Raw genomic sequence first — 26,697 nt, forward strand, 5'->3', positions numbered from 1 at the left:
AAACTATTATAGTTAACTTATAAATATATTTATTTATAACAATTTACTTTATACTATAAATATACACTATTATTACATAAACATAAGGTGAATATATTATACAAATATATGCAAAATTATAAGCTACAAGTATGATATGCAATCTGTAAGAGTAAATCTATATGTAATTTATAAAATGTAAATATTATATGCAATCTTTAATAATGTAGTATTTTTATAATATAGCATATACCAAGTATAGGTATATACATATTACTCTGCACTGTTTTATGTAATTAATATGAAAACACATGCTAAAATATTTCATAATGGCCATTTGAAATGAAATTTATAGGTATTATGACTTACCCCTGCCTTAAATTTGGAAAAAAAATAATGACCTAACTTTAATATAAAGAGAATATAAAAGACACTTTTTATTGAAATAATGTGTATTGTTACATATAAATGCTTGGAAAGTACAATAGAAGAATTAATAAAATAGATACATAGTTAATAGAAGTAGTAGTAGTCAAAGTAGTAATAGAAAAGACTTGCTGAGTACTATCTGTGTGCCAGGCACTGTTCTAAGCATTTGAGGTACACTGATGTATTTAATCCTTACAGCCCCCTGACAGTCAGAACCAGCAGAGGGTTTCCATTATTTGGTTAGCTCAGCAGGATGAGGGGTTTATAGTGGCCAAATGATGTGCTAAACTTGCAAATGTAGAGGGAAATAAGTTATCTAAAGAAGATGACTAAGCCCTAATAGGTACTTACTTTGGAGTCACTTTTCCTAGTTGACACAGAATTTGATTTGCAATAGAGGCAGCCAGGTGCAGAGTTGAAGATGTGGGCCCTGCTTGTAACTTTTAGAACCTTGCTATTTGATGAGCAGCAATTGTGTCTCTGCCATGAATCAGAACTTTCTCCATAACAGAGCAGAACTTCAACTGAGGTTCAATCAGAGGTCTTATCCTGAAATCTGTGTGGCAGCACATGGCACAGAAACAACTAACTTTGGGCAGAAAACACCTACAGACTCTGAGGTTTGCCCCCACTAGGGTTCTGTGTGTGAGACATACAGTGTGCACGTTATGCGGAATGTGCACACCTCTAAGCACACTCTCTTAGACCTCAGTTGACTGGAACCCACATCACAAGGGCCCTCAGTTAAATGGCTTTCATTCCCACCTATATTCCCCATTGTAAGAAACTTTTAGTCACTATAGTAATTTTTTTCAGGATACCTATTTACGTATGCAAGAATCTACAAGTTGGAAGGAATAGTGGTTATATCTAGACAGGAGTTTGAGGTAAGGATGGGACTGTGTATGGTGGTTAAAGGGGACATTAGCTATATCTGCAACGCTTTATTTCTTTAATAAAACAAAGCTACTGAAAGCAAATTGGAAAAAAGTTCACATTATTAAATTTGGATGGTAAAATCATGGGAATTTGTAATATTATTCTTTTTAGTTCTCTGTAATTTTGAAATTAAGGAAAAAAAATCAAAAAGAATATTGCCAGGGAGAGATTTTTCAATTTAGCACATATACATCTTGTCTTCTTGATGAAAGACCTTACCAACCATCAGATAATCTGATTTATTGGTGCTTCATTAGAGCTTGTCTAGTTTAATGCCTCCATTTCTTTTCAGAGTAGAAACTGACTTTCTCAAATGTCATGTATCTTTTTAAATGGGCAGAGGTGAAATGAGAACCCAGGGTCTCTGATCTCTAGCTAGCTCTATGTTCTTTTCACTCTGTTATGCCTTTTTCTTATACTGCCTTGGCATTAGAGTCTAGGGTGATGACCCCGAGGGCCTGACAAATCCTCATTGAATCCAGAAATATTTCGGTCTCATCATGATTTTTTACTTACTAAAGCAGAAAATTGGATTTGGATGTTTTATTTTTTATTTTTTTATTTTTAATGTTTATTTTTGAGACAGAGAGAGACAAAGAATGATCAGGGAGGGGCAGAGAGAGAGGGAGACACAGAATTGGAAGCAGGTTCCAGGCTCTGAGCTGTCAGCACAGAGCTCGAACTCACAAACCGCAAGGTCATGACCTGAGCAGAAGTTGGACGCTTAACCAACTGAACCACCCAGGAGCCCCTATTATTTTTGACTTTTAAATTTGCGTCCAAGTTAGTTAGCATATAGTGCAACAATGATTTCACGAGTAGATTCCTTAATGCCCCTTACCCATTTAACCCATGCCCCCTCTCACAACCGCTCCAGCAACCCTCTGTTCTCTATATTTAAGAGTCTCTTATGTTTTGTCTGCCTCCCTGTTTTTATATTAGTTTTGCTTCCCTTCCCTTATGTTAATCTGTTTTATGTCTTAAATTCCTCAGATGAGTGAAGTCATATGATTTTTGTCTTTCTCTGACGGACTAATTTCGCTTAGCATAATACTCTCTAGTTCCATCCATGTAGTTGCAAATGGCAAGATTTCATTCTCTTTAATTGCCAAGGAATACTCCATGGTGTATATATACCACATCTTCTTTATCGATTCATCCGTCGGTGGACATTTGGGCTCTTTCCATACTTTGGCTATTGTCGATAGCACTGCTATAAACATTGGAGTGAATGTGCCCCTTTGAAACAGCACACCTGTATCCCTTGGGTAAATACCTAGTGGTGCAATTGCTGGGTATTAAGGTAATTCTACTTTTATTTTTTATTTTTTTGAGGAACCTCCATACTGTTTTCCAGAGTGGCTGCACAAGTTTGCATTCCCCCCAGCAGTGCAAAAGAGATCCTCTTTGCATCCTCGCCAACATCTGTTGTTGCCTGAGTTGTTAATTTTAGCCATTCTGACTGGAGTGAGGTGGTATCTTACTGTGGTTTTAATTTTATTTCCCTGACAATGAGTGATGTTGAACATTTTTTCATGTGTTTCTTAGCCATCTGGATGTCTTCTTTGGAAAAGTGTCTATTCATGTCTTTTGCCTATTTCTTTACTGGATTATTTGTTTTTTGGGTGTTGAGTTTGATAAGTTCTTTATAGAGTTTGGATACTAACCCTTTATCTGATATGTCATTTGCAAATATCTTCTCCCATTCTGTCGGTTGTCTTTTAGTTTTGTTGATAGTTTTCTTCTCTGTGCAGAAGCTTTTTATCTTGATGAGGTCCCAATAGTTCATTTTTGCTTTTGTTTCCCTTTCCTCTGGAGACGTGTTGAGTAAGAAGTTGCAGCAGAGGTCAAAGAGGTTTTTGCCTGCTTTCTCCTCTAGAATTTTGATGGCTTCCTGTCTCACATTTAGGTCTTTCATCCATTTTGAGTTTATTTTTGTGTATGGTATAAGGAAGTGTTCCAGGTTAATTTTTCTGCATATTGCTGTCCAGTTTTCCCTGTACCATTTGCTGAGGAGACGGTCTTTATTCCATTGGATATTCTTTCCTGCTTTGTCAAAGATTACGTTTGTGGGTCCATTTCTGGGTTCTCTATTGTGTTCCATTGATCTGAGTGTCTGTTTTTGTGCCAGTACCATATTGTCTTAATGATTACAGCTTTGTAATACATCTTGAAGTCTGGGATTGTGATGCCTCCAGCTTCGGTTTTCTTTTTCAGGATTGCTTTGGCTATTTGGGCTCTTTTCTGGTTCCATAAAAATTTTAGGATTATTCTAGCTCTGTGCAGAATGCTGGTATTATTTTTATAGGGATTGCAGATTTGGATGTTTTATTATTATTTTATTATTGTTTCCATTTTATTTTTTATTATTTTTTAGGAATATAACTTATTGTCAAATTGACTTACATACAACACCCAGTGCTCATCCCAACAAGTTCCCTCCTCAATGCTCATCACCCATTTTCCCCTCTTCCCCAACCCTCCATCCACCCTCATTTTGTTCTCTATATTTAAGAATCTCTTGTGGTTTGCCTCCCTCCCTCTCTGTTTGTAACTGTTTTTCCCCCATCCCTTCCCCCATGGTCTTCTGTTAAATTTCTCAAGATCTACATATGAGTGAAAACATGTAATATCTGTCCTTCTCTGACTGACTTATTTCCCTCAGCATAATGCCTTCCATTTCACACACATCGCTGCAAATGGCATGATTTCATTCTTTCTCATTGCCAAGTAGCATTCCATTGTATATATAAACCACATCTTCTTTATCCATTCGTCACTTGATGGACATTTAGGCTCTTTCCATAATTTGGCTAGTGTTGAAAGCGCTGCTATAAACATTGGAGTACATGTGCCACTATGCATAAGCATTCCTGTATCCCTTGGGTAAATTCCTAGTAGTGCTATTGCTGGGTCATAGGGTAGTTCTATTTTTAATTTTTTGAGGAAACTTCACACTGTTTTCCATAGAGGCTACACCAGTTTGCATTCCCACCAACAGTGTAAGAGGGTTCCCATTTCTCTATATCCTCGCCAGCATCTGTAGTTTCCTAATTTGTTCATTTTAGCCACTCTGACTGGTGTGAGGTGGTATCTCAGTGTGGCTTTGATTTGTATTTCCCTGATGATGAGTGACGTTGAGCATCTTTTCATGTGTCTGTTGGCCACTGGGATGTCTTCTTTGGAAAAGTGTCTATTCATGTCTTCTGCCCATTTCTTCGCTGGATTATTTGTTTTTCGAATGTTGAGTTTGGTAACTTCTTTATAGATTTTGGATACTAACCCTTTATCCGATATGTCATTTGCAAATACCTTTTCCCATTTCGCCAGTTGCCTTTTAGTTTTGTTGATTGTTTCTTTTGCAGTGCAGAAGCTTTTTATCTTGATGAGGTCCCAATAGTTCATTTTTGCTTTTGTTTCCCTTGCCTTTGGAGATGTGTCGAGTAAGAAATTGCTGCGGCTGAGGTCAAAGAGGTTGTTGCCTGCTTTCTCCTCTAGGATTTTGATGGTTTCCTGTCTCACATTTAGATCTTTCATCCATTTTGAGTTTATCTTTGTGAATGGTGTAAGAAAGTGGTCTAGTTTCATTCTTCTGCATGTTGCTGTCCAGCTCTCCCAGCACCATTTGCTAAAGAGACTGTCTTTTCCATTGGATACTCTTTTCTGCTTTGCCAAAGATTCATTGGCCATACATTTGTGGGTCCAATTCTGGGTTCTCTATTCTATTCCATTGGTCTATGTGTCTGTTTTTGTGCCAATACCATACTGTATTGATGATTACAGCTTTGTAGTAGAGGCTAAAGTCTGGGATTGTGATGATGCCCGCTTTGGTTTTCTTTTCCAACATTACTTTGGCTATTTGGGGTCTTTTATGGTTCCATACAAATTTTAGGATTGTTTGTTCTAGCTTTGATAAGAATGACAGTGCAATTTTGATTGGGATTGCATTGAATGTTTAGATTTCTTTGGGTAGTATTGACACTTTAACAATATTTATTCTTCCAATCCATGAGCATGGAAAGTTTTTCCATTTCTTTGTATGTCTTCAATTTCCTTCATAAGCTTTCTATAGTTTTCAGCATACAGGTCTTTTACATCTTTGGTTTATTCCTAGGTATTTTATGGTTCTTGGTGCAATTGTAAATGGGATCAGTTTCTTTATTTCTCTTTCTGTTGCTTCATTATTGGTGTATAAAAATGCAACCAATTTCTGTACATTGATTTTGTACCCTGCAACTTTGCTGAATTCATGTATCAGTGCTAGCAGCTTTTTGGTGGAGTCTTTCGGGTTTTCCATGTGGAGTATCATGTTGCCTGCAAAAAGTGAAGATTTGACTTCTTCTTTGCCAATTTGGATGCCTTTTATTTCATTTTGTTGTCTGATAGCTGATGCTAGGGCTACCAACGCTATGTTAAACAGTAGTGGTGAAAGTGGACATCCCTGTCTTGTTCCTGATCTCAGGGGGAATGCTCTCAGGTTTTCCCCATTGAGGATGATATTAACTGTGGGCTTTTCATAAATGGCTTTTATGATGTTTAAGTATGTTCCTTCTATCCTGACTTTCTTGAGTGTTTTATTAAGAAAAATGTTGTATTTTGTCAAATGCTTTTTTGCAGCTATTGACAGGATCATATGGTTCTTATCCTTTCTTTTATTAATGTGATGTATCACGTTGATTGATTTGTGAATATTGAACCAGCCCTGCATCCCAGGAATAAATCCCACTTGATCATGGTGAATAATTCTTTTTATATGCTGTTGAATTCAATTTGCTAGTATCTTGTTGAGAATTTTTACATGCAGATTCAGATGTTTTAAAAAACATTTTCAACAATCCAAAAGTTAATCTATAGCGAATGTGAAAATCAATTAACCAAAGCAGTTCACTCCATTAGCACTTAGTTGTGCAAAGTCTAATGTAATGAAAATAAATAAAACTACATTCAGTAAGACCTACTAAGTGTCTGGTCCATGAGGTACTTGAGCATAGATAAAAAACAAACAAACAGGGGCGCCTGGGTGGCGCAGTCGGTTAAGCGTCCGACTTCAGCCAGGTCACGATCTCGCGGTCCGTGAGTTCGAGCCCCGCGTCGGGCTCTGGGCTGATGGCTCAGAGCCTGGAGCCTGTTTCCGATTCTGTGTCTCCCTCTCTCTCTGCCCCTCCCCCGTTCATGCTCTGTCTCTCTCTGTCCCAAAAATAAATAAACGTTGAAAAAAAAAATTAAAAAAAAAATAAAAACAAACAAACAAACAAACAAACAGGAGTCTATGACCTTGAACCAATGAGCCAATTAATATGGTAGGAAAACGAGGATGCCATTCCTAACTTACACCTAGGTAAACTAAAGTCTGGGCATGACTCAGATTTGTTTGGGGAGGATTGGAAGGTGGGAGAAGTGGTATGAGGTTGCAGACAGGAAAGAGCTGAGTGGGCAAGGGCTGACAGCATAACTGTTCCCTGACAAGCATGACTAGGGTAGGACTAGGAGTGAGGAGGTCAGTCTGTCAAGAGCAAGGTGTCTGATTTGGAAGAGCTTGCGTAGTAGAATTGTTGATTTTGGCTGACTTACCAGAGAATCGTGAGTTCTGGGACAGGGATGTAGCATAGATTTTATTTTTTATTCCTGTTTCTAGTGATGCTGGCTAATGGAAAGGTGGCAGTCACTTGTAATTGTGAACACATTTTGTACATTTGGATCTATCTCCTGATATTTCTATCAAAGTTTGGACACATCACTGCTTCCGGTGGTGGGTAGCAGTAGGAAGAATCTTAAGGTCTTTGATAAATACAAACAACTTTTGATTATTAGGAAATTTGGGAGGAAAAAACCGACATGATTTCATCCCATAAACATTTAATGAATGCCTACTATGTACAATGCACCAGACCTTGTCCTAGGAATACAGAGTAAATGAGATGCCCATCTAACTGGGAAGATGTGTAGACAAAACATATGGTGAGGGGAAAGGATTCATATGGAGCAATGAAGTATGGTTTCATAGAAGAAGTGGCATTTGAAGCTGGATCTTGGAGGATTAGTAGATCTCAATAGGCACAGAGGCAAGGATATTCTAGAGGAAGGAACCAGAAGAACAAAGGCAGAGAGAGGTGATTGGCATATTCAGGGAAGGTGAGTATTGACTGAAGTATAGGATGTGAGGAATAATAGAGAAGGGCAGAAAAGACAAGCAGTCTAGGGTGAGCCAGGGGAGCCAGGCTTAGGGATTTGCATACTGGGAGTCACTGCAGATTTTGAGCAGTGAAAGGACATGGTCATATACTTCAGAAAGATCACTTTGGTAGCAGTTTAAAGAACAGATTGGAATGAGAGGGTTAGAGAATCATTTAGAAGAGAATTGCAATAGTCCAAACAAGATATGAGACTCGGACCTAGAGTTTCACAACTATGAAGATGGAGAGGAGGGGAAGAATTTAACTGTTCAGAAATGACTAGCTCCTATAATGTCTTATTGGAGGATCAGGGGGAGGTCAGTGGGAAGGGAAAGGCAAGATTCAGGGATGATTTTGAAAGATTTTTATTTGGATAACTGCAAACATAGGAGGCAGAGCAGATTTGGCATGGAAGATAAATTCACTGCCAAGCATTCTGGATTTGAGGGGGCAGCAGAAAGCCTGCTAGAGGGGTTGGTGGGCAGTGCTGATATCCTGTCTCCCACAGGCTCATTGCTGCCGCAGCCTCCATATTAACATTAGTGCATCTGAGAAGGGCTCCTGGCTAATGACTAATTCCCAAGGAAGCTCTCATCAGGTCTCAGGTAATCAGGAGTTGAGGAGTTGGTTGTAATGTTTCACATGGCTTCACCTCCAGAACATAATTGAGGCTCATTTGTCACGTAAAGATCTAAGGAATGATCTTGACAAAGCATAGCACAGATCCTGTAATGAAAAGGAAATGAAGATGGTTGCCAGCCCATTATTAAGCGTAATAACTAGGTTGAAATGAGATGAAAGACTTCATTTAGGCAGAACTTTTTCATTGACGAATGGTAGGGGGTAAAAGTGTGAAAGGAAAGCATATAATCCAATTCATAAAAAGTGTGGAAATGCTTTTTAAAACCTGAAGCAATAATCAGTCATTCTATTTATAGAGCTGGAGTGGGGAATAGTTTCTCTATTGATGGATACTGATGCACAGATGAAAGTTTTAAAATAATTTTTTTTTCTACTGACAGAACTTTATTTAAGAAATAATGAAATAGCTCTGTCCATATTTCCAGGCTAGGGGCAAGGAGGCATGGGTCCAGTAGTAAGGATGCAGGCCATTTACTTCTTGAAGAGTTTGACATCTTGTGCTTAGGGCTGCCCACTTGAGGCATATAATGTTCACTGTGATGCGTATAAATACAAAGAAACTTGTCTTTAGGTGTGTGTTTGGGGGAGAGCTGAGAGAAATAGAAAGTATTTAACTCCCACATTAAAATATTAAGAAGAAAGAGAATAACATTGTGTTTAATAATTATAATACATAAATACAAATGTTAAACACACAACTTTATTCCTAGATTATAATTTTAGGAATTGGGCGATCATTCCTAAATATTTAGTTTTAAATAAATCAATATGGGTCAGATAAAATTGATCCAAGTTTTAGATCTGATCTTCAGAGGTTAAATCAAGTACACAAATTATTAAGAATGCATTACTCTGTAAGTACTGTGTGTAATTCATAAATAATTGTCATATATTATTTTATGGCTATTATTCCCACAATGATTATTGGAGGATAGATTATCAGTCAGCTGGAAAGGTCTACTCTCCAGGACAGGAATGTGTTCTTTGGAATACATATGACAATTTGGGTAGCATCAAGCAAATTTTTAATATTTTAATGGATCATGAGCTAGGATGAAGAGTATAGGAGGCAGTATATAGAACACGCAGTGATTAAGAACATAAGTTCTGGAGCCCAACTCATCTGCGTTGGGATCCACACTCTACCATCACCACCTGAGTGACCTTGAGAAATTCATTTAAACACTAATTCTTTTTTTTCTCCTCAGTAAAATGGGAATGATAAGAGTCCCTATCTCCCTCAGTTAACATGATAATGAAATGAGAAAACAATGGCAAAGCACCTATCACAGCACTTAACTGTTCTGTACTAAGAGCTCATAATACTAGTGGTTGTTATTGCAGCTTTCTGTGCTGGGTCATCCACCTGCTGTGTGTATAACTGGTTACCAGTTTGAGCAAGAACTTAGTTGCATGCTCAACTTTTGGCTCCCTCTATCATCTGCATTGGTGCATCCCCAGAAGTGTGCTGTGATTCCCTCCCCAGCAACCAGTGGTGGGCAGATAGCAATTTCTCAATTTTAAAGGTCAGGAGCGGAAAATGCAAGTGCTGAACAAAAAACTTGGACAGCACCCCCTCTAGTGGTGATTTGATGAATTGTCCCCAACAATTGCCCTGTTGATCACAAACAGGAGAGCTGCTATAAAAAAAAGGGATATAGTTGACATAGTTACAAGAAAACACGCGGTTTAACAAATGAATTTATTAATCACAAACACATAATAAACTAGTACCAGATGTACCTAAGTTGTAATTAATGTCATCAAGATATTTGGAGCTTGCATATTTTCTCCTGTGCTAATTAGCCGTTTTACCTGAACAGATTTCCAACTTGGGGTAAAAGTGCAGAATTAGCAATTCTATACATAGCTATATGTTCTATCCCCCAATAAAAATTGTAATTCACATAGCCATTACAGTCTGTAATTTTACTATATACAATACTTTTTTCCCAAGATAATATTATAATCATTGTTGATAATAACATCTTATCCTCTTTTAGGGATTAATAAACTTTTCTCAGGGTTTTGTTTTCACAGCAGGAAGGTATGGCAAGTTTTTCTCTGCTGGTTGTATTGAGGAGGAAGCCAAGGCTTATAGATTTTCTTTTGCCACCCAGAGCACTTTCCATAGGTTTGTATTAGATTTCACCCCTAGGAATCTCCTCTTGGAAAAATAAAATGCATGGAAACTGGCATGTTCCTATTTGTGTTTCATACCCTTCCTCCTCCCCCTCCTCTTCGAATCTTCATGTTACACTTCCTAAGAATATACTTGTTTGGAAGATTGGAATGAAAATTATTAAAATAGAGACCTGGGTTTTACAGAAACGTAAATCTAGGGAGTAGAGATGAAAATCTAAAGAAATACAGGTTTTTTTTAATACTTGAATTGCTATTCGTAAGATTTAAGAGTGAACAATGGGTAATTTATAAATAGGACGTCATTTCTAATGGAATGATGGGAATATTTATAACCATATTGAGTTATTGTGAAGCAGAAAACAGGCATGCCCTCACTTATACTTTTGATGTGTTTGTGCTGTAGCAAGCTTCAATCCAACTGTAGAATTTCCCTGTTTTGGCGGGAAAAGTGTATCCCTTCTTGTAGTGCCTCTATTTACACTTGTGGCTGGTCAGTGAATCTCAGTTCTCAAATCACCTGTGGGAGAAAGTAGGTGTGTCCAGAAACCACTTTTCTCAGGAGCTCTTTGGGGGCCAACTTAAATAGGTGTGACTGGAGTTGTGAACAGAAAGGGGCTGGATCACTCTGGATTATAGGCCTGTGCTGATGAGATCAAGCTTGCAGGTTGGCTTCCTCTGTGGGCTACTCAATTCCACTGTGTCACCAACCTGGCCATAGTTTGCAGCTTTGTCAGCTGCATCACAGTTCTGTATTTGCCAAATATGTATAAAGTGTCGACGTGTGAGGGGCTCTGAAAGTGTGACATATTATTGAAAAGTCCTTCTCATGATAGAAATGTGACTTGCACTGGTCACTTTTGGTGGCACCATCTTTGATTCCTGCAACGACCCTTGGCTAATTGAATTGTATGTGACCTTTCTCTTCTTCCTGCCTTTTTGTGACCCTCTCGTACCTTTCAGTGCTTCTCCCTTAACCTCATGGTTTCACTTCCTTTATGCTGCCTTGTCACCTGCCTTTCTAGGTCTCTTACCACAGTACATCCTTCTTAGTTGCTTCACTACTCCACAATCTAAAAAATAAATGTACTATCTCATATTCTATCTCCTTTTGCCCCACTCTCGGTTTGTTTCCTAGGACTAGAAATCCAAGAGAAACAAATCATACCATCATGTTGGAATCTATTAATGGTCTAATACTCTCTAGGTATAAGACTATAATGCCTTAACTCATGGGAATGGATTTCTACTGATGAAAGATCAGTGTGGGAAAATATTTGGTGGCAGATGGTCCTTTATGGATCCCTGGCATCAACTCTTTGTCTGCTTTTGGGGAAGATTCCCTCAGGTCTCTCGAAATACTTTATATTGTAACCTTGTATTGTGGATGCTAAAGGAAAAGAATAAGAGGGATAACATTTGGAAATTGTTTTCCCCATTACTGCAAGGCTGTTTTCTGTCTATTGACTACCTTATAACTAAATACTCCCTTTGCTAGCTAAACAAGAGAACAGAGGAAAAGGAACTATGAATCTATTAAATCAAATACATTTTGCTCAGATAGTACTTAAAAGGAAATGAATTCTCAGTATACTCTCAAGGTTTGTATGATAAAGCTAATTGTAAAGGCTGTTAAATGTCTTCAACTGCCTTTGAGTATGATCAATGTGTCTCAGGAGCAGATATTTTGATTATCTTCAATACCAACCATGTCCTGTCACTAATGGGCCAAACCAGCCTGTTAACATTGTAAAGGTGTAGATTATACAGCAGATGGTTTAAAGGAAGTAAATAAAGGGATTTAGGGAACGAATGGAAAAAACATTCCAAAAGATTTTTTTTTTCACATTAAGTAGGTAATTATAGAGGTTGAAGCTACTTTGTTAAGCCAAATTTGTTAACTTGCTATGCATCTTAAGGGGGAGGGGAACTGGACTGTTATATAGCCTTTAAATCACCTCCAGGTTTTTATTGTTCTTGATGCATGGGAACAGTGTCACAGACAATCCATAAAAAAGAATAATATAAAATACAATTAAAGATGATAAAACATATTTTAAAAACTTTTTAAATCTTTATTTGTTTTTGAGAGAGAGAAGCAGCGTGGGAGCTTGAGAGGAACAGAAAGAGAGGGACACAGAATCCGAAGCAGGCTCAAGGCTCTGAACTGTCAGCACAGAACCCCACGCAGGGCTTGAACCCACGAACCATGAGATCATGACCTGAGCCGAAGTCAGACACTTAACCAACTGAGCCACCAAAACAATAAATATTAAAATTATGTTTAGTCTGGAGATGTATCGCCAGTAATTTACCATGACCTAGAATGTTTAACTAATGCAGATTTCCCCTCTCTATTATTGACAGTTAATGAGACTGATACATGACACGTAAACAACCAATACCAGGGAGTGAATTAAAAAAAGCCCCTCCTGCCAAGAAATAGCTTGTCATCAGTACATATTTATTCTAATCCAGTTGTACCTTCTTGCCTTCAACAATGCATCATGATCATCAAAATCCATAGTGGTGAATCTGGTGCCTTCTGAATCCTCAAAGAAAGTTCAAATGCCCTTCAGTATAAATTTAGAATGAGATATTTATTTGATTATTGATTTATTTCTAATGAATATTTCTCATACAGAAAAGGATTTGAGGCAGCTTATAATAAAAGCCCATACATAGAAAAGCAGTGAAAAATGAAGTCAGAAAGAGATTCCAGAATCGACAGAGTCCAAAAACTTTCTTAGGCTGTAGACTGCTTCAAAGATCTGTTAAAGAGCTGTGGAACATCTCCCCAGAAAAGTATAACTATGCAAATAGGCACAAAAACCTTGAAGTCTATCCACGTACCCACCCTGGGTGTCCTTGAACCCCAGGTCAAGAACCTGTGTATAGAGAGGGGGGTGCCTGGGTGGCTCAGTCGGTTAAACATCCAACGTCGGCTCAGGTCATGATCTCATGATTTGTGGGTTCGAGCCCCACGTCGGGCTCCGTGCTGACAGCTTAGAGTTGAGCCTGCTTTGGATCTGTGTCTCCCTCTCTCTCTGTCCTTCCCCTGTTCATGCTCTGTCTCTCTTTCTCTCTCTGTCTTTCAAAAATAAATAAACGTTAAAAATTTTTACAAAAGAACCCTTGTATAGAGAAAGCAAAATATGGAGGTAAGATAGCTATTGCACTTGAGTATTGCATTTAGCCCTGAGCTTTCTGTCAACTGAGGTTAAAAGATGGCTACAGGGTTCTCAACTTCTAAAAAAGGAAGCAGGTCAGTTTACAAGATTATAAGTGAAACATATAATTTTTAAATGGCAATGTTTATACAGTTTTGTAAAGGGTAATAAAGTAATATAAAGGGAGGTAGCATAATTTGGTGAAATTCTTTGAAATTAAGTAATTGGAAGTAGAATATCTATGCTAATTGTGTTGCAGGCATATTAAATTAGTCAGTGTCTCATTTCTAGCCATTCTGGAAAAGAGGGAATTTACTGTATATGTCTTTCTTTAATGGTAGATTTACCCATCTAATATTATTTGATCAAAGCTGATATTAATATAATATATTCCCATGAGCAAATACCAGCTAAACAGTGAGAGAGGCCTTAGGGTATAAAAAGAAATCGAACTGTGATTAAATATCTGCTATTAATAGGTCATACCATGGAAAACTGGCATATAGATAATGGCAGATAATCACTTTAGGTGCCTACTGCTTTCAACTTTTCTCAAAGACAAATAAATAACACAGTCATTCCTGTCACAATTATAGGCAGAGGCACTATAGGGTAGGGGTAAAGAACACAGTCTGTAGAATCAGAGACTGGTTTTCTACCACTTATTAACCATGTGACTTTGGGAAAAGTCATTGAACTTGTCTGAGTCTCAGTTCTTTTCTGTAAAATAATAATCATAAAAATGTGAATCTAAGGGCTGCTCTTAGGCTGTACAAGGGTCCCCTGGAAGTATTTCTTTTGTGGGGCTCCTGTCCAAAAAATTTAAGTCACCTAAAATCAACATGTCACTGTCATCCTAGAAGTCCAGTCTCACACAATCCTGTGAAGCAAATACCACATGACTAACAGGAGTAATCCATTTGCCAGGCCATTCTGCCAGAGTTGGGACCTTGTGGTGGGGCCCCAGGACAGCCACATAAACACCAGTGCTGGAACTACTTGGAGGATCCAGTTAACTGCAAGCATAAGTTTGCTGTGAGGACTGGGAATTCCCCCAAAGACAAAGGGATAGAACAGGGATCCTCTCTGCCAAGGTCTAAAGAGGATATTGGTCTATCTTAAAGGTTCATTGGGAAGATTAAATGAGGTAATCTATATAAAGCATTTGACATGAAAATTCTGTAAAGCCTGGCTCACAGTAACTCCTCAGTACATGTTGGCAATGATTAGTATTATAATTAGTATTAACAATACTCAATGCATTTCATGCCCAATCTGGTTTTCTTTCAGTGGATGGCTGCATTGACTGGTCAGTGGATCTCAAGACATACATGGCTTTGGCAGGTGAACCAGTACGGGTGAAATGCGCCCTTTTCTACAGTTATATTCGCACCAACTATAGCATGGCCCAGAGCACTGGACTCAGGCTTATGTGGTACAAAAACAAGGGTGATTTGGAAGAGCCCATCATCTTTTCAGAGGTCAGGATGAGCAAAGAAGAAGATTCAATATGGTTTCACTCAGCTGAGGCACAAGACAGTGGTTTCTACACTTGTGTTTTAAGGTGAGTGCTGTGTGAAAATATTGCTCAATACCATAGTTAGTCATCTTTTGATTGGGCCTGGAGTATATGGAAGTGTTGCTCACGTTATACAGTGAATATCTTTGCAGTGCATGGGGAGCTTCAGTAAGTTCAATTGTAATTATTTATTGGGACTACACAAATTCTTATCAAGTTTTCATAAAATGGGACTTACATTTACTGTGCATGCCCATAGAATTTTATAAAAGTTTGTGTTTCATTTCTTAACTCCACCCCTACTGTAGGGTCTTCTAACAATTGTTTTTTCATAGAGCCAATGGGCTCACTGTTCTTAATATCTGACTATGAAAATGGCCTAAAGTATCATTTAGGGTAAGTTCTCTACTTTTTTTGTTGATGGAAAATAGCTTCAGATGCTACTGGGAGATCTCTTAGCAAATAAGCTACTGTTAAAAATTTTCATATGATTTGCACAGTGTCCACTGTATCTAAATGTTCAACATGGAGCCCTGTAAACACATGGTCATCCTGAGTTCCTAGGTGCTATACAGGGAATAATATGTAACAGATACTATTGATTCTTGTAAGAAGTTTATAGTGAAAAGCAATCTGTTTTATCCTAAGGGATTCTACAATATGTCCTTCCTTCCCCTTCCACCCTAGTGCAAGGATCTAGGACATAGAATCTCAGATAGGGATTGCATTAGGTATTGAAGTAGATAGCTGAGATGACCTTTAAACCACTTTTCAATTCTGCCATTTTGGAAGTCTCTGATCTTGCACACCAGGCACCTACAATCTATTATTTGATTTCAACTTCCTGGAAATGCAGACCCTTCCTATTTTTGCCTCCTGTGGACTTTGATGCCAAAGCTATGTCACCTCTTCATCAAAAGCACTTCGAAACCCCTGGTGAGGCCACATTGTTCAAAAGGCCAGGGGAACAGGGTGGTGTATAAATAATCTTCTTGATGCTCTAGGCATCACTTTTATACGTATGTGTTTTGAGGGGGGAGTGTTGGGGAAGCAAGTGGTGAGTTTAGTTTCTGTTTGTGGTGGACTAAAACTCCAGAATACTGGAAGAAATAGCAATCATACTTAGTGATAATCAATGTTTTCACCTACTTGGGCAGCTCTCGGAAAAAAATGAGAAAAGGATGGTAATTCAGCCTCAGTGAATGATACTATATTCTTTGAGTACTGCTACACTTTTCCTGCTTACCTCCTCTTCACCCCCACCTTCATTAAATCTTGCCAATCTAAAATAGATGTCTTTTCCTCCTTCTGATCCATTTGCTTGTTTTTTTTCACAGATTTATATTTTTATTTGCAAAGCATTAGTTCACTGTATAGATGTTGTATACTGATAATGAATTATCAACTTAATTATTGCTTACTTTCCCTGGTCTGCTTATATGCCCAGACTTGTTACCCCTTTCCTCTTTTCTCTCCTCTCACCCTATTCTCCTACTCCGAGCAATGTTACTAATCCAGTGTGTATCCTTGCATACCTTCTCCCTATTCTTTGAAGTAGAAATATATATATATATATATATATATATATATATATATATATATTTAAAATATATATATATATATTTTATATAAAATATATAATATTATATATATATATAATATATAAAATATATATATATATTTCCTTTTTAAGAAAAGAAAATGCAGAGAAATATAAAACTCTTATTTTGTAAAACAATGAGGAGAAAATCCATATATGTATATATGTATACATATACATTGTTTTACAAAATAAGAGTTTTCTATTTCTCTGCATTTTCTTTTCTTAATAAAAATACAGAGTGGAAACCTTTCCAAGTCAATTGATAGAGAGCTCACTTATCCTTTTAATATGTAATATTCTGTGTTGCTTAATAGTCTATGATACTACCATTTAGTCAATCATTTTTGTATTTATGTGCATGTATTTTGTTTCCAGCTTTTTATCCCCATAAAATGTACTGTAATAAAAGACCCCTCCATTTGCTTTTAAATAAATGTATAAATTTTAGAACAATTTTAAACTTACAGAATTATTGCAAAGACAGTACAGTAAGTTCCTGTGTGCCCTACACCATTTCCCCCTGTTATTAACATCTTACATGACTATGGTATATTTGTTACAATTAATGAACCAACAGTGGTACATTGTTATTAACTAAAGTCCATAATAATTTAGATTTTCTCAGATTTTCCTTAATGTCTTTTTTCTATTCCAGGATCCCATCTGGGATACCACATTACATTTAGTTGTTAGCTGTCCTTAACTTCCTTTTGGTTGTGGTGCTTTTTCAACTTTCCTTAATTCTTATGACCTTCGCAGTTTGAGGAATACTGTTTAGATATTTTGTAGAATGTCCCTCAGTTGGGATTTATCTGATATTTATTTCATAGTTAGACTGGGGTAATGTGTTTTTTTGAGGAAGCCCACAGACATAAAATATACTCATTACGTCATATCAAGGGTAAAAAGTATCAATATACCTTATCGCTTTTGTTTTGTTTTTTATTTTGTTTATTTCAAGTTTTTATTTAAATTCTAGTTAGTTAACATATAGTATAATATTGGTTTTAGTAGAACTTAATGATACATCACTTGCATATAGCACCCAGTGTTCATCACAAGTGCTCTCCTTAATACCCATTCCCCATTTAGCCTATCCCCCTCCCACCTCCACTTTAGCAAACCCTCAGTTTGTTCTCTATAGTTAAGAATCTTTTATGGTTTCCCTCCATCTCTTTTTTTTCTTTCCTTCTCCTATGTCCCTCTATTTTGTTTCCTCAATTCCATATGAGTGAAATCATATGGCATTTATCTTTCTCTGACTGACTTAATTCACTTAGCATAGTGCACTCTAGCTCCATCCATATTGTTACAGATGGCACGATTTCTTTCTTTTTGATTGCTGAGTAATATTCCACAGTATGTATCTGTGTGTGTGTGTGTGTGTGTGTGTGTGTGTGTGCATTTCTTTATATTTCAGCACTATAAGATGCTCCAGGATTATCTTGTATATTTCCTGCCCTAGTCCTACAATCAGCCACTTTTCTGAGGGACCCTGATTCCTTTTAAGGGAGAATGGCATTAGAAATTTCCATAAGTATGCTCTTTGCTACTGGGGTGTGATTGCTTCTAGCCCTTCTCAGTTGACAGCCTATTTGCTTTTTTTTTTTAATTTTTTTTATTTTTTTAAATTTTTTTTTTCAACGTTTATTTATTTTTGGGACAGAGAGAGACAGAGCATGAATGGGGGAGGGGCAGAGAGAGAGGGAGACACAGAATCGGAAACAGGCTCCAGGCTCTGAGCCATCAGCCCAGAGCCTGATGCGGGGCTCGAACTCACAGACAGCGAGATCGTGACCTGGCTGAAGTCGGACGCTTAACCGACTGCGCCACCCAGGCGCCCCCCTATTTGCTTTTAAACAAAGACTTGTAGTATTTCATGCACAAGTGGAAGTTCCCAGTGTCCCTGAAATCCTGTCTTGTAGATGGCCCTCTCTTTCAAGTACATATCTGATTAAGTTTGTATCTGTTGTTGATATCATCTAAGTCAGTGGTTCTCAAGTCACATGTAGATCAGTAGAAGAGAAAAGGATGATACCCACTGAGCAGAGGCTTACATTCAAGCATAACTCCTGACATCCTTTATTCATGCAGTAGATCTTAGGGAATGATTGGGACTGATGGAGTGGGTGAATCTTTTGAATATTATACTTCCCATATTCCTTAGTACAGAAAAAGAAGAGTTGGGGGCCCAATGTTCTAAAGGAAGGAACAGTCTTTGTCAACTTAGAGAAGTCTCTTCCAGAATGATACAAGTGATTTGGCTAGCATTTGGCTGTGTTTAATAAATATGCTTTTCAGATCTAGTACTGGCCACTGACTCCAAATATATGCCAAGTGAGAAATTCAGTCCATATAGGTGATTTTATGCCATTGCCAAGAGAGTATCATTTATAGTGAAAAAGGCTCTGAATTTGACAATGTGTGTATTCACCTAAAATTCCCAATTTAATGCCACTTTAATGTAATCATGGATGATAATTTTTCTGTGCATTACTGCCCTCATTAAAAATTAGTCTATTAATTTCAGTGTGTTTAAAAATGCATATATGAAATATTTAATAATATTCTCTACCCATTTGCATCATAGCAAGAAAAATTTACTGTTTGTGATCTTTCTATAGCCAATTACTCGGTTTTGTGTTTTTAATTTAGCCAGTCTCAAGAGTGATTAGTTGAATTTCTCAGCATTTTAGTTGAGGGTTATAGTAATAGAGAAATGATAGAGAAGTGAGTCATATTTTGAGAGGTAGTGCCAGTCCAAAAATTACTGTCTCCCCTGCTTCCCACCTGAATCTTTTCAGTGGAGGCACTTACTAAGATAAAAGTGATGAGAGTAATCCCACATATCACTTTCCCAACAACTTGGAACAAGGGATGACTTAATCTGTGGATGAAAACACATATATCTATATAATCCTGAATTTAATTCACAGGTAGTGAAAAGAGTGATTAAATATTATCAAACATCTGTAGAAACCTGAGTGTTTGGGGATAACGATGGCCAAGTGCAGTGAACCAGTTATAAGTTCAAAAACCATTATGACCATTTACCTCTCCAACAAAGTAAACAAAACAAGAACCCCCTTCTTAAAGGGGTACATAATCCAACCATTTTTGCTCTTTAGTAATCATTAAAATAAATGAGGTTCTCAAAATCTGACTGTCTCACAAACTCTTTCTAAAGGGTTCCTTAGTGCATTTATCCAGCCCTGACACATGACATTTGCATTGCTATTCATCACATTTTAGTGATTATTACTCCAACAAAGCAATATCATCAGAAAAGTTGAGGGGGTAGAGATATTTGAAACAAGGAATGTAGCATGTTGCTAATTATTGAATCTGTACAAAGAGTATATGAGTGTACATTATATTGGTATTTTTATTTTTGAGTATGCTTGAAATGTTCCATATTTTTAAAAATAAATAAATAAAAATATACACTAATTTTGTCAGATTTTAATGTCTCCTAAATGATCCTGACCTATAAATGCCTATGTAGTATATAGTAAACAAGGTTTACATTTTAGTCAACAAATGTTCATTGAGCATGTACAATGGGATTCACTTTGTACCATATTGCAAGGAAACCTGTGTCTTTTGAAAGGAAAGTAATTGTCCTAGTCTACCTAAGACACTAAGAAATATGTTTCAACACCTTTCACCCTCCTATCCTACTCCCCATCATGGTTACCAAGAGATTATCAAGGACAGTGAGCTTTCTTATAATTTAATCCCAATTTAACTGTTAATCCTTGAAAAATTAAGTGTCAACAAGTAGCTTGCTCAGGTCCCAATTTCCAGGAGAGCAGATAGTCTCTTGTAGGAAAAATGAGGATTTGGACTTATTATAATTAATTGAACTCAGAAAAGATCAAGATTGTATAGCAGGGTCTTTAGAAAGTGGTGATGCCTTCTCTGGTCTGCATAGGCTAACATGTGATAGAAGTAGTCATCTTTTCCACCTGTTTTTAGATATAAGTGGGAGTCCCTGGTTTAGCTTATTTTTTGTAGCAAGTATGCATAATGGAACACATATATAACATGAAAAGATTAATTAATTCAGCCTCTAAAAGTTGATAATCTGCTTGTTTATAAAATTACAGGTAACATAAATAGCAAAGTAGTGGCAATTGTAATTTACTTTCATCTCATTAAAAGTTAGATATGCTCTAATATTTAGAAATATAACCATACTGCTGTATATTATCTATGTAATACTCAGAAATATTAGCCATTTTATTGTACAATACCTGTGTAATTTGAATTCCATTCAGTTTGTTTATTTGAGGGGAGCAGATGTTTACAGTATAGTTGGTTAACAGATTACGTGCTTTGTAAGAATTAATGGGTTGTATTTGATAATCATAAAATAAGAATTGATTTCAAATAGTCATGAATGAGCTAGAATGCTGGTATTCCTATAGATAGATATAGATATAGATATAGATATAGATATAGATATAGATACAGATATTATTTTGCTCCTATCAAGGTTTTAATTTGTTGCAGGAGTTGCACATTCAAAATCTCTTCAGGGGCCAAGAAGGTAGATAATGTAATAATTGTGGCAGGCCATCTGAAACATTTTAGAGTGTTGAAGACTATATCAATCTCCTCAGTAATCTCATCTTCATGTTTCTAAACTTGCCACTACCTCTAGCTCACTATTTCTGTACCTCAATTCCAGTAACCTATTGACCCTTCCCCAGAGCTGCCACTCAGTGATGCTACAATTTTTTCACTGTCCTTTGCTCTCTTTCCACCTAGCATAGTTTAAGTTTCATAATCAGTCATTATAATCACTCCCATATGTACCCTCTTGATTTCTTTGACTCTTTATCCCTTAATCTTACTCACTTGTGAAACCATAGCACTGCTTAATACTGCCAAGTAGTATTACTGTGTATTCTTAGTCTATTCAGTCTTTCATCCTCCTAGATGAGTATTTTACATTGTTCTCCTCAAACGTTAAACATGTTCCCTCGCTTCCCATTTTACTGAAAAAAAAAACTGAAGCAATTAGGAGAGAACTTCCACTATATTCACCCACTGACTGGCATCTGTATCTGCATACTCTGCCTTCAAGTCTATTATCATTGATGGACTGGCCTTGCTGCTATGTAAGGCCAAACACATCACTTCTGCACTGGATTCAATCTTTATTTGCCTACTCAAGGAAATCACCTGAGCATTTCTCCCACTCTCCTGTATCATGGAATTTCCTATTTCTACTGGATCATTTCCATCAACATACACATAGGACAATATTTATGCCATCTAAAAAAGTGTCAACTCCACTTCTCCTGCCAGCCACTGCCCATCTCCTTGCTTACATTTGCAGCAAAATACTTATTAAAAACAAAAAACAAAACAAAACAAAAAGCAAAGAAAAAAGCCCTGCCATCTGCACTTAGGATCTTGAGCTCCTCTCCACTGATTCTCTGTTAAACCCATTCCAGTTAGAATTTTGTTTTCGCTACTGCACCAAAATTGCTCTTTTCAGTCTCCAGTGACCTCAGTGATGCTGAGTGGCATCCAGTGGCCAGGTAAATTTTCACTACTACTTTTACTTAATAAGTACATTTGGCACAATTGATCACTCCCTTATTTTTGACATATGTTCTTTAACCTGACTTCCAGGGAACCACACTATCCTACTTTTCCCTGTACTCTGTCAATTACCCTTTCTTAATTTCCTTTGCTGGTTCCTCATAGTCCCCCTGACCTCTTAATGTTAGGGGACCTTGGTGCTTGGTCCTAGTTTTCTTTTCCATGTCTATCCATACTTACTCCATCCATGATTTGTTTATACAGTCTCACAGTTTTATCTCTCACAGTTTTATCTACCATCTGTACACTGATAACTCCAACACATATACCTTCCAGCCCATATCTCTCTCCTAAACTACAGAATCTTTGTTTGTTTGTTTTGTTTTTCTTCCAAATTATTATTTAAATTCTAATTAGTGAACATATAGTATAATACTGGTTTCAGGAGTAGAATTTAGTAATTCATCACTTACATATAACACCCAGTGCTCATTCCAATAAGTACCCTCCTTAATTCCCATCACCCATTTAGCCCATCCCCTGCCCACCTCCCTCCATAAACCCTCAGTTTGTTCTCTATTGGTTTCTTATGGTTTGCTTCTCTCTCTCATTTTTTCCCATCCCATTTGTTCTTCTGTTTTGTTTCCTATATTCCACATATGAGTGAAATATGGCATAAAATACAGAATCTTTTATCCAGTAGAATTTTCAGCATATTCACTTGGTGTTAAGACCAGAATGTCCCAAACTGAACTTCTGATCTTCTTCCTGTCTTACCATGGATTCCTAGAAAATAAAACCTGAAGCAAAAACTATTGTGTATTAGCAACATAGGAGTGAAGGAAAAAGGTAGTGAGGCAGGGGAAAAAGGAGATTATTTCATGATAGTTGATCCAGGAGGAGAAATAGAGAATTTCTTTCTCAGCTCCTATATCCCATTGGTCAATATATTATCCAACAGGCTCTTAACTCACTCAAACTTTGGGGATTACATAGACTGTGCCTTCCATACCACTGCTACCATTCTGGTTCAAGCCACCATCTCTTACCTCTGTTGTTTCAATAACTTCTAATTGGTTTCTCTGCTTTTCTACATGACTCTCTTCAATCTTTCTTAATACCAGTAGTCACATATGTTTGTATTCTACCTAGGACCTTCCAATGGTACACCATTTCATTTGGAAGTAAATTCAAGACCTTTCTAGGGCTTACAAGGCACTCTGACCTTACTGTTTCTCAAACAGGTATACTCTCAGGCAGGTATACTCCAGCTTTAGGGTCTTTGCACTAACTGTTACCTCTGTCTGGAATACTTTATTCTCCTAGAGCTACATGACTAACTCCCTCATTTCTTTCCATTGTACAGATTCTTCTATTTTAACCTCATCAGTGCATCTTCCTTGAATATTTTATTTATATATAATCTTAATATTATCTTCCACTTAGTTACCATCCTCATACTCCTGATATTTTTTACCTTGCTCTGATTTTTCTTTTTACATAGCAATTGTTAACTTTTTTGATATATATATATATATATATATATATATATATATAATTTACCTATCATATTTGCTGTTAATTTTCTGTCTCCTTAAGCTATGATGTAAGCTTATTAAGGACAGAGATATTTGTCTTTTTTGCTCCTTGATATAGCTCAAGGGACTATAGTGTATGGCACATAGTAAGTGCTCAGCAAATGATTATTGAATGAATCAATGAGCTATGTCTCAGTTAAAGTCAGGAAGCCACATGATATCCAAATTATTGTTACCATATAGAAATATAAGACAAATATTGCTGTATCTTCCGATTTATTGAAAAAATCCTCAAATCTGAATTTTTATATGCAATTTCCTAAATTTAAAATTTAAATTTTTTTATTTTGCATATTTTTAAAATTTTGCATATTTATTTTTTTTTTTAATTTTTTTTTCAACGTTTATTTATTTTTGGGACAGAGAGAGACAGAGCATGAATGGGGGAGGGGCAGAGAGAGAGGGAGACACAGAATCGGAAACAGGCTCCAGGCTCTGAGCCATCAGCCCAGAGCCCAACGCGGGGCTCGAACTCACGGACCGCGAGATCGTGACCTGGCTGAAGTCGGACGCTTAACCGACTGCGCCACCCAGGCGCCCCTAAAATTTTGCATATTTAAAATTTCTAGGCTCCCCTCCCAAGAAACCCTACTCAGATTCAACCAGTGGACTCAAAGTTTACAAATTCTGAACTACTAGGTTTTGACTCCAACATTAACCTAGGGAGTAATGGTATATTTTAGTTATATGACCTGTGCCTTGATTTCCTCACCTGTAAAATGAAAATTTGTTTATTCAGCTTAAGATATTTTGAACAATTGCATTCAGTATTTGGCATATAGCATTGAATGAGACAGATTAAAGTTCCTACTCTCCTTTGGGGTGCCTGTCTGGCTTGGTTGGTGGAGCATGCAATTCTTGATCTCCAGGTCATGAGTTCAAGCCTCATGTTGGGCATAGAGATTATTTAATAAAAAAAAAATAAAGTTCTTACTCTCCTGGAACTTAACTTCTAGAGTGGGGGAAACATACACATACATTTACAAGACTATTTTGGGTAATACTTATGATGAGAATAAAAAGGGTCATATTACAAGAGTGACTGGAAGGCCATTTTTAGTTGAGTGATCAACAAGGGCTTCCAAGAGAAAGAGACTTAAAGCCGAGACCTGCATGGCAGGAAGGAACCAACCTTGTGAAGATCTATGGGAATAGTGTGCCAGTCAGTGAACAAGTGCAAAGGTCATGAAACAGGAACAGACTAGTTGTATTCAAGAAAACTAAAAAAGGCCAGTGTGGGTGGAGCACAGTGAGCTGAGGGGAAATGGTATTGGATGAGGTTGGAGAGGCAGGCAGAGGTCAGATCCTGTTGCATATTGTGGGCCAGAATAAGTTGATTTTTATTAGTAATCCGAGGCAAATGGAGAGTGTTATATTTTGTCTGTTTGTTTTAAGCTGGGGAATAAAATGATCAGATTTCTATTTTTAAAAGATCACTGTGACTGTCCCAGTGAGATTGGACTGTGGGGAGACAAGCAAGGAGACCAAGTTGGGAAGCAATTATATCATTTGAGGGGGAGATATGCAATGGTAATCTTGGACTGGGGTGGTAGCTAAGGAGATAGGGAGAAGTTAATGGATCCAAGATATGTATTGAAAGATGAGCTGACAGGACATACTGATGCACTGGCTGTGAGAAATGAGAGAAATGGTTGAATAAAGGATGCCTCTTATGTTTCTGACTTAAGCAACTGAGTGAATCATGGTGCTCTTAACTGAGAGAGAGAACAGTTGAAGAGGAGTTGAAGTGTCTACCTCAGGGAATACTGACAAGCACTTAGCACCAAAGCTGACATAGAGTAAATGCTCAACACATTATCTCTTATTTCTGTTTTTGGTACTGATACCACTATTACTACTAGCTCTGATTTTTCAGCCCTTACTATATGGCAAAAACTATGTCAGTAACACTATGAGGTAGGTCATATTATTGAAGATGGTAACACTGATATTCATAGAGGTTAAAGAACTTTCCCAGTGATACATGGCTATTAAATGGTAGAGTTGAGACTTGGACCCACGTCTGTGTAGCTCATACACATAATTAGATTTTTTTTACTGTATTTTCTTTTATTACCCATTTTTACTGTTCTTCATAGGTATCAATATCTGTATATTACAACAAATGAGATATGTTTAATTCCTGCCTGTATAAATTTCTGAGATTCTATTTTGAGTTTCCACTGTATAAAATATATGGTGATGAGAATGAGTCTATTGATTAAATATGGACAAGAGAGGACAGTGAAATAGAGCTTCTTAGTTCATGATAAGTGAGGATCAAGTTAAAGCAGACATTTCCAGAGATAAAACCAGACTACTTGTCTTAAAGAGTTTGGAACCCTTTGTGATCATTTATGTTTCCAAACATTATGTAGACATGCTTAAAAGTTTTCTTTATTTTTTAAAGTTTATATTTATTTTGAGAGAGAGAAAGAGAAAGGAGAAAGAGAGCAAAAGCAATCAGGGGATGGGCAGAGAGAGAGAGATAGAGAGGGAGAGAGAGAATCCCAAACAGGCTCCGTGCTGTCAGCATAGAGCCCAACATGGGGCTCGATCCCACGAATCATGAGATCATGACCTGAGCTGAAACCAACAGTTGGACACTTAATTGACTGAGACACCCAGGCATCCCAAAAGCTGTATTCTACCAAAAAATAAGAGATGGAGGAACTTTGATGGAGGTATATTCTTAGCTGACTTTCTTTTTGTCTGTTTATACTCTGGCTTCCCAAATTCCAATATAGAAGATTCATGATGAATCAGTTAAAGAAGCATATACATAAATATATGACAAAGTGCTAGAATGAATATAATTAGGTGTCCTGAATGCAAGGGTTATGTTTTTCAAGAACATATTGCATATGTTCTTGTTCAAAAACATATTATGTTTTTCAAGAACATAAAACTGGTTCCTCCATTCATCCTAAAGGTAAAATATTGCATA

At 37.1% G+C, this 26,697-nt stretch overlaps 1 protein-coding gene across 1 annotated transcript in view; it reads left to right on the forward strand.

Moving 5' to 3' along the window:
- The window catches only part of IL1RAPL2 (interleukin 1 receptor accessory protein like 2), a 1,221,298-nt gene that overhangs the window by 623,792 nt on the left and 570,809 nt on the right, over positions 1 to 26,697 (forward strand). The window contains exon 3 of the mRNA XM_045472869.1: positions 14,765 to 15,038. Within this exon, the coding sequence (XP_045328825.1) occupies positions 14,765 to 15,038 (274 nt within the window). The remainder of the gene's footprint in view (positions 1 to 14,764; positions 15,039 to 26,697) is intronic.

The sequence above is a fragment of the Leopardus geoffroyi genome, chromosome X (assembly GCF_018350155.1).
Source record: "Leopardus geoffroyi isolate Oge1 chromosome X, O.geoffroyi_Oge1_pat1.0, whole genome shotgun sequence".
NCBI lineage: Eukaryota > Metazoa > Chordata > Mammalia > Carnivora > Felidae > Leopardus > Leopardus geoffroyi.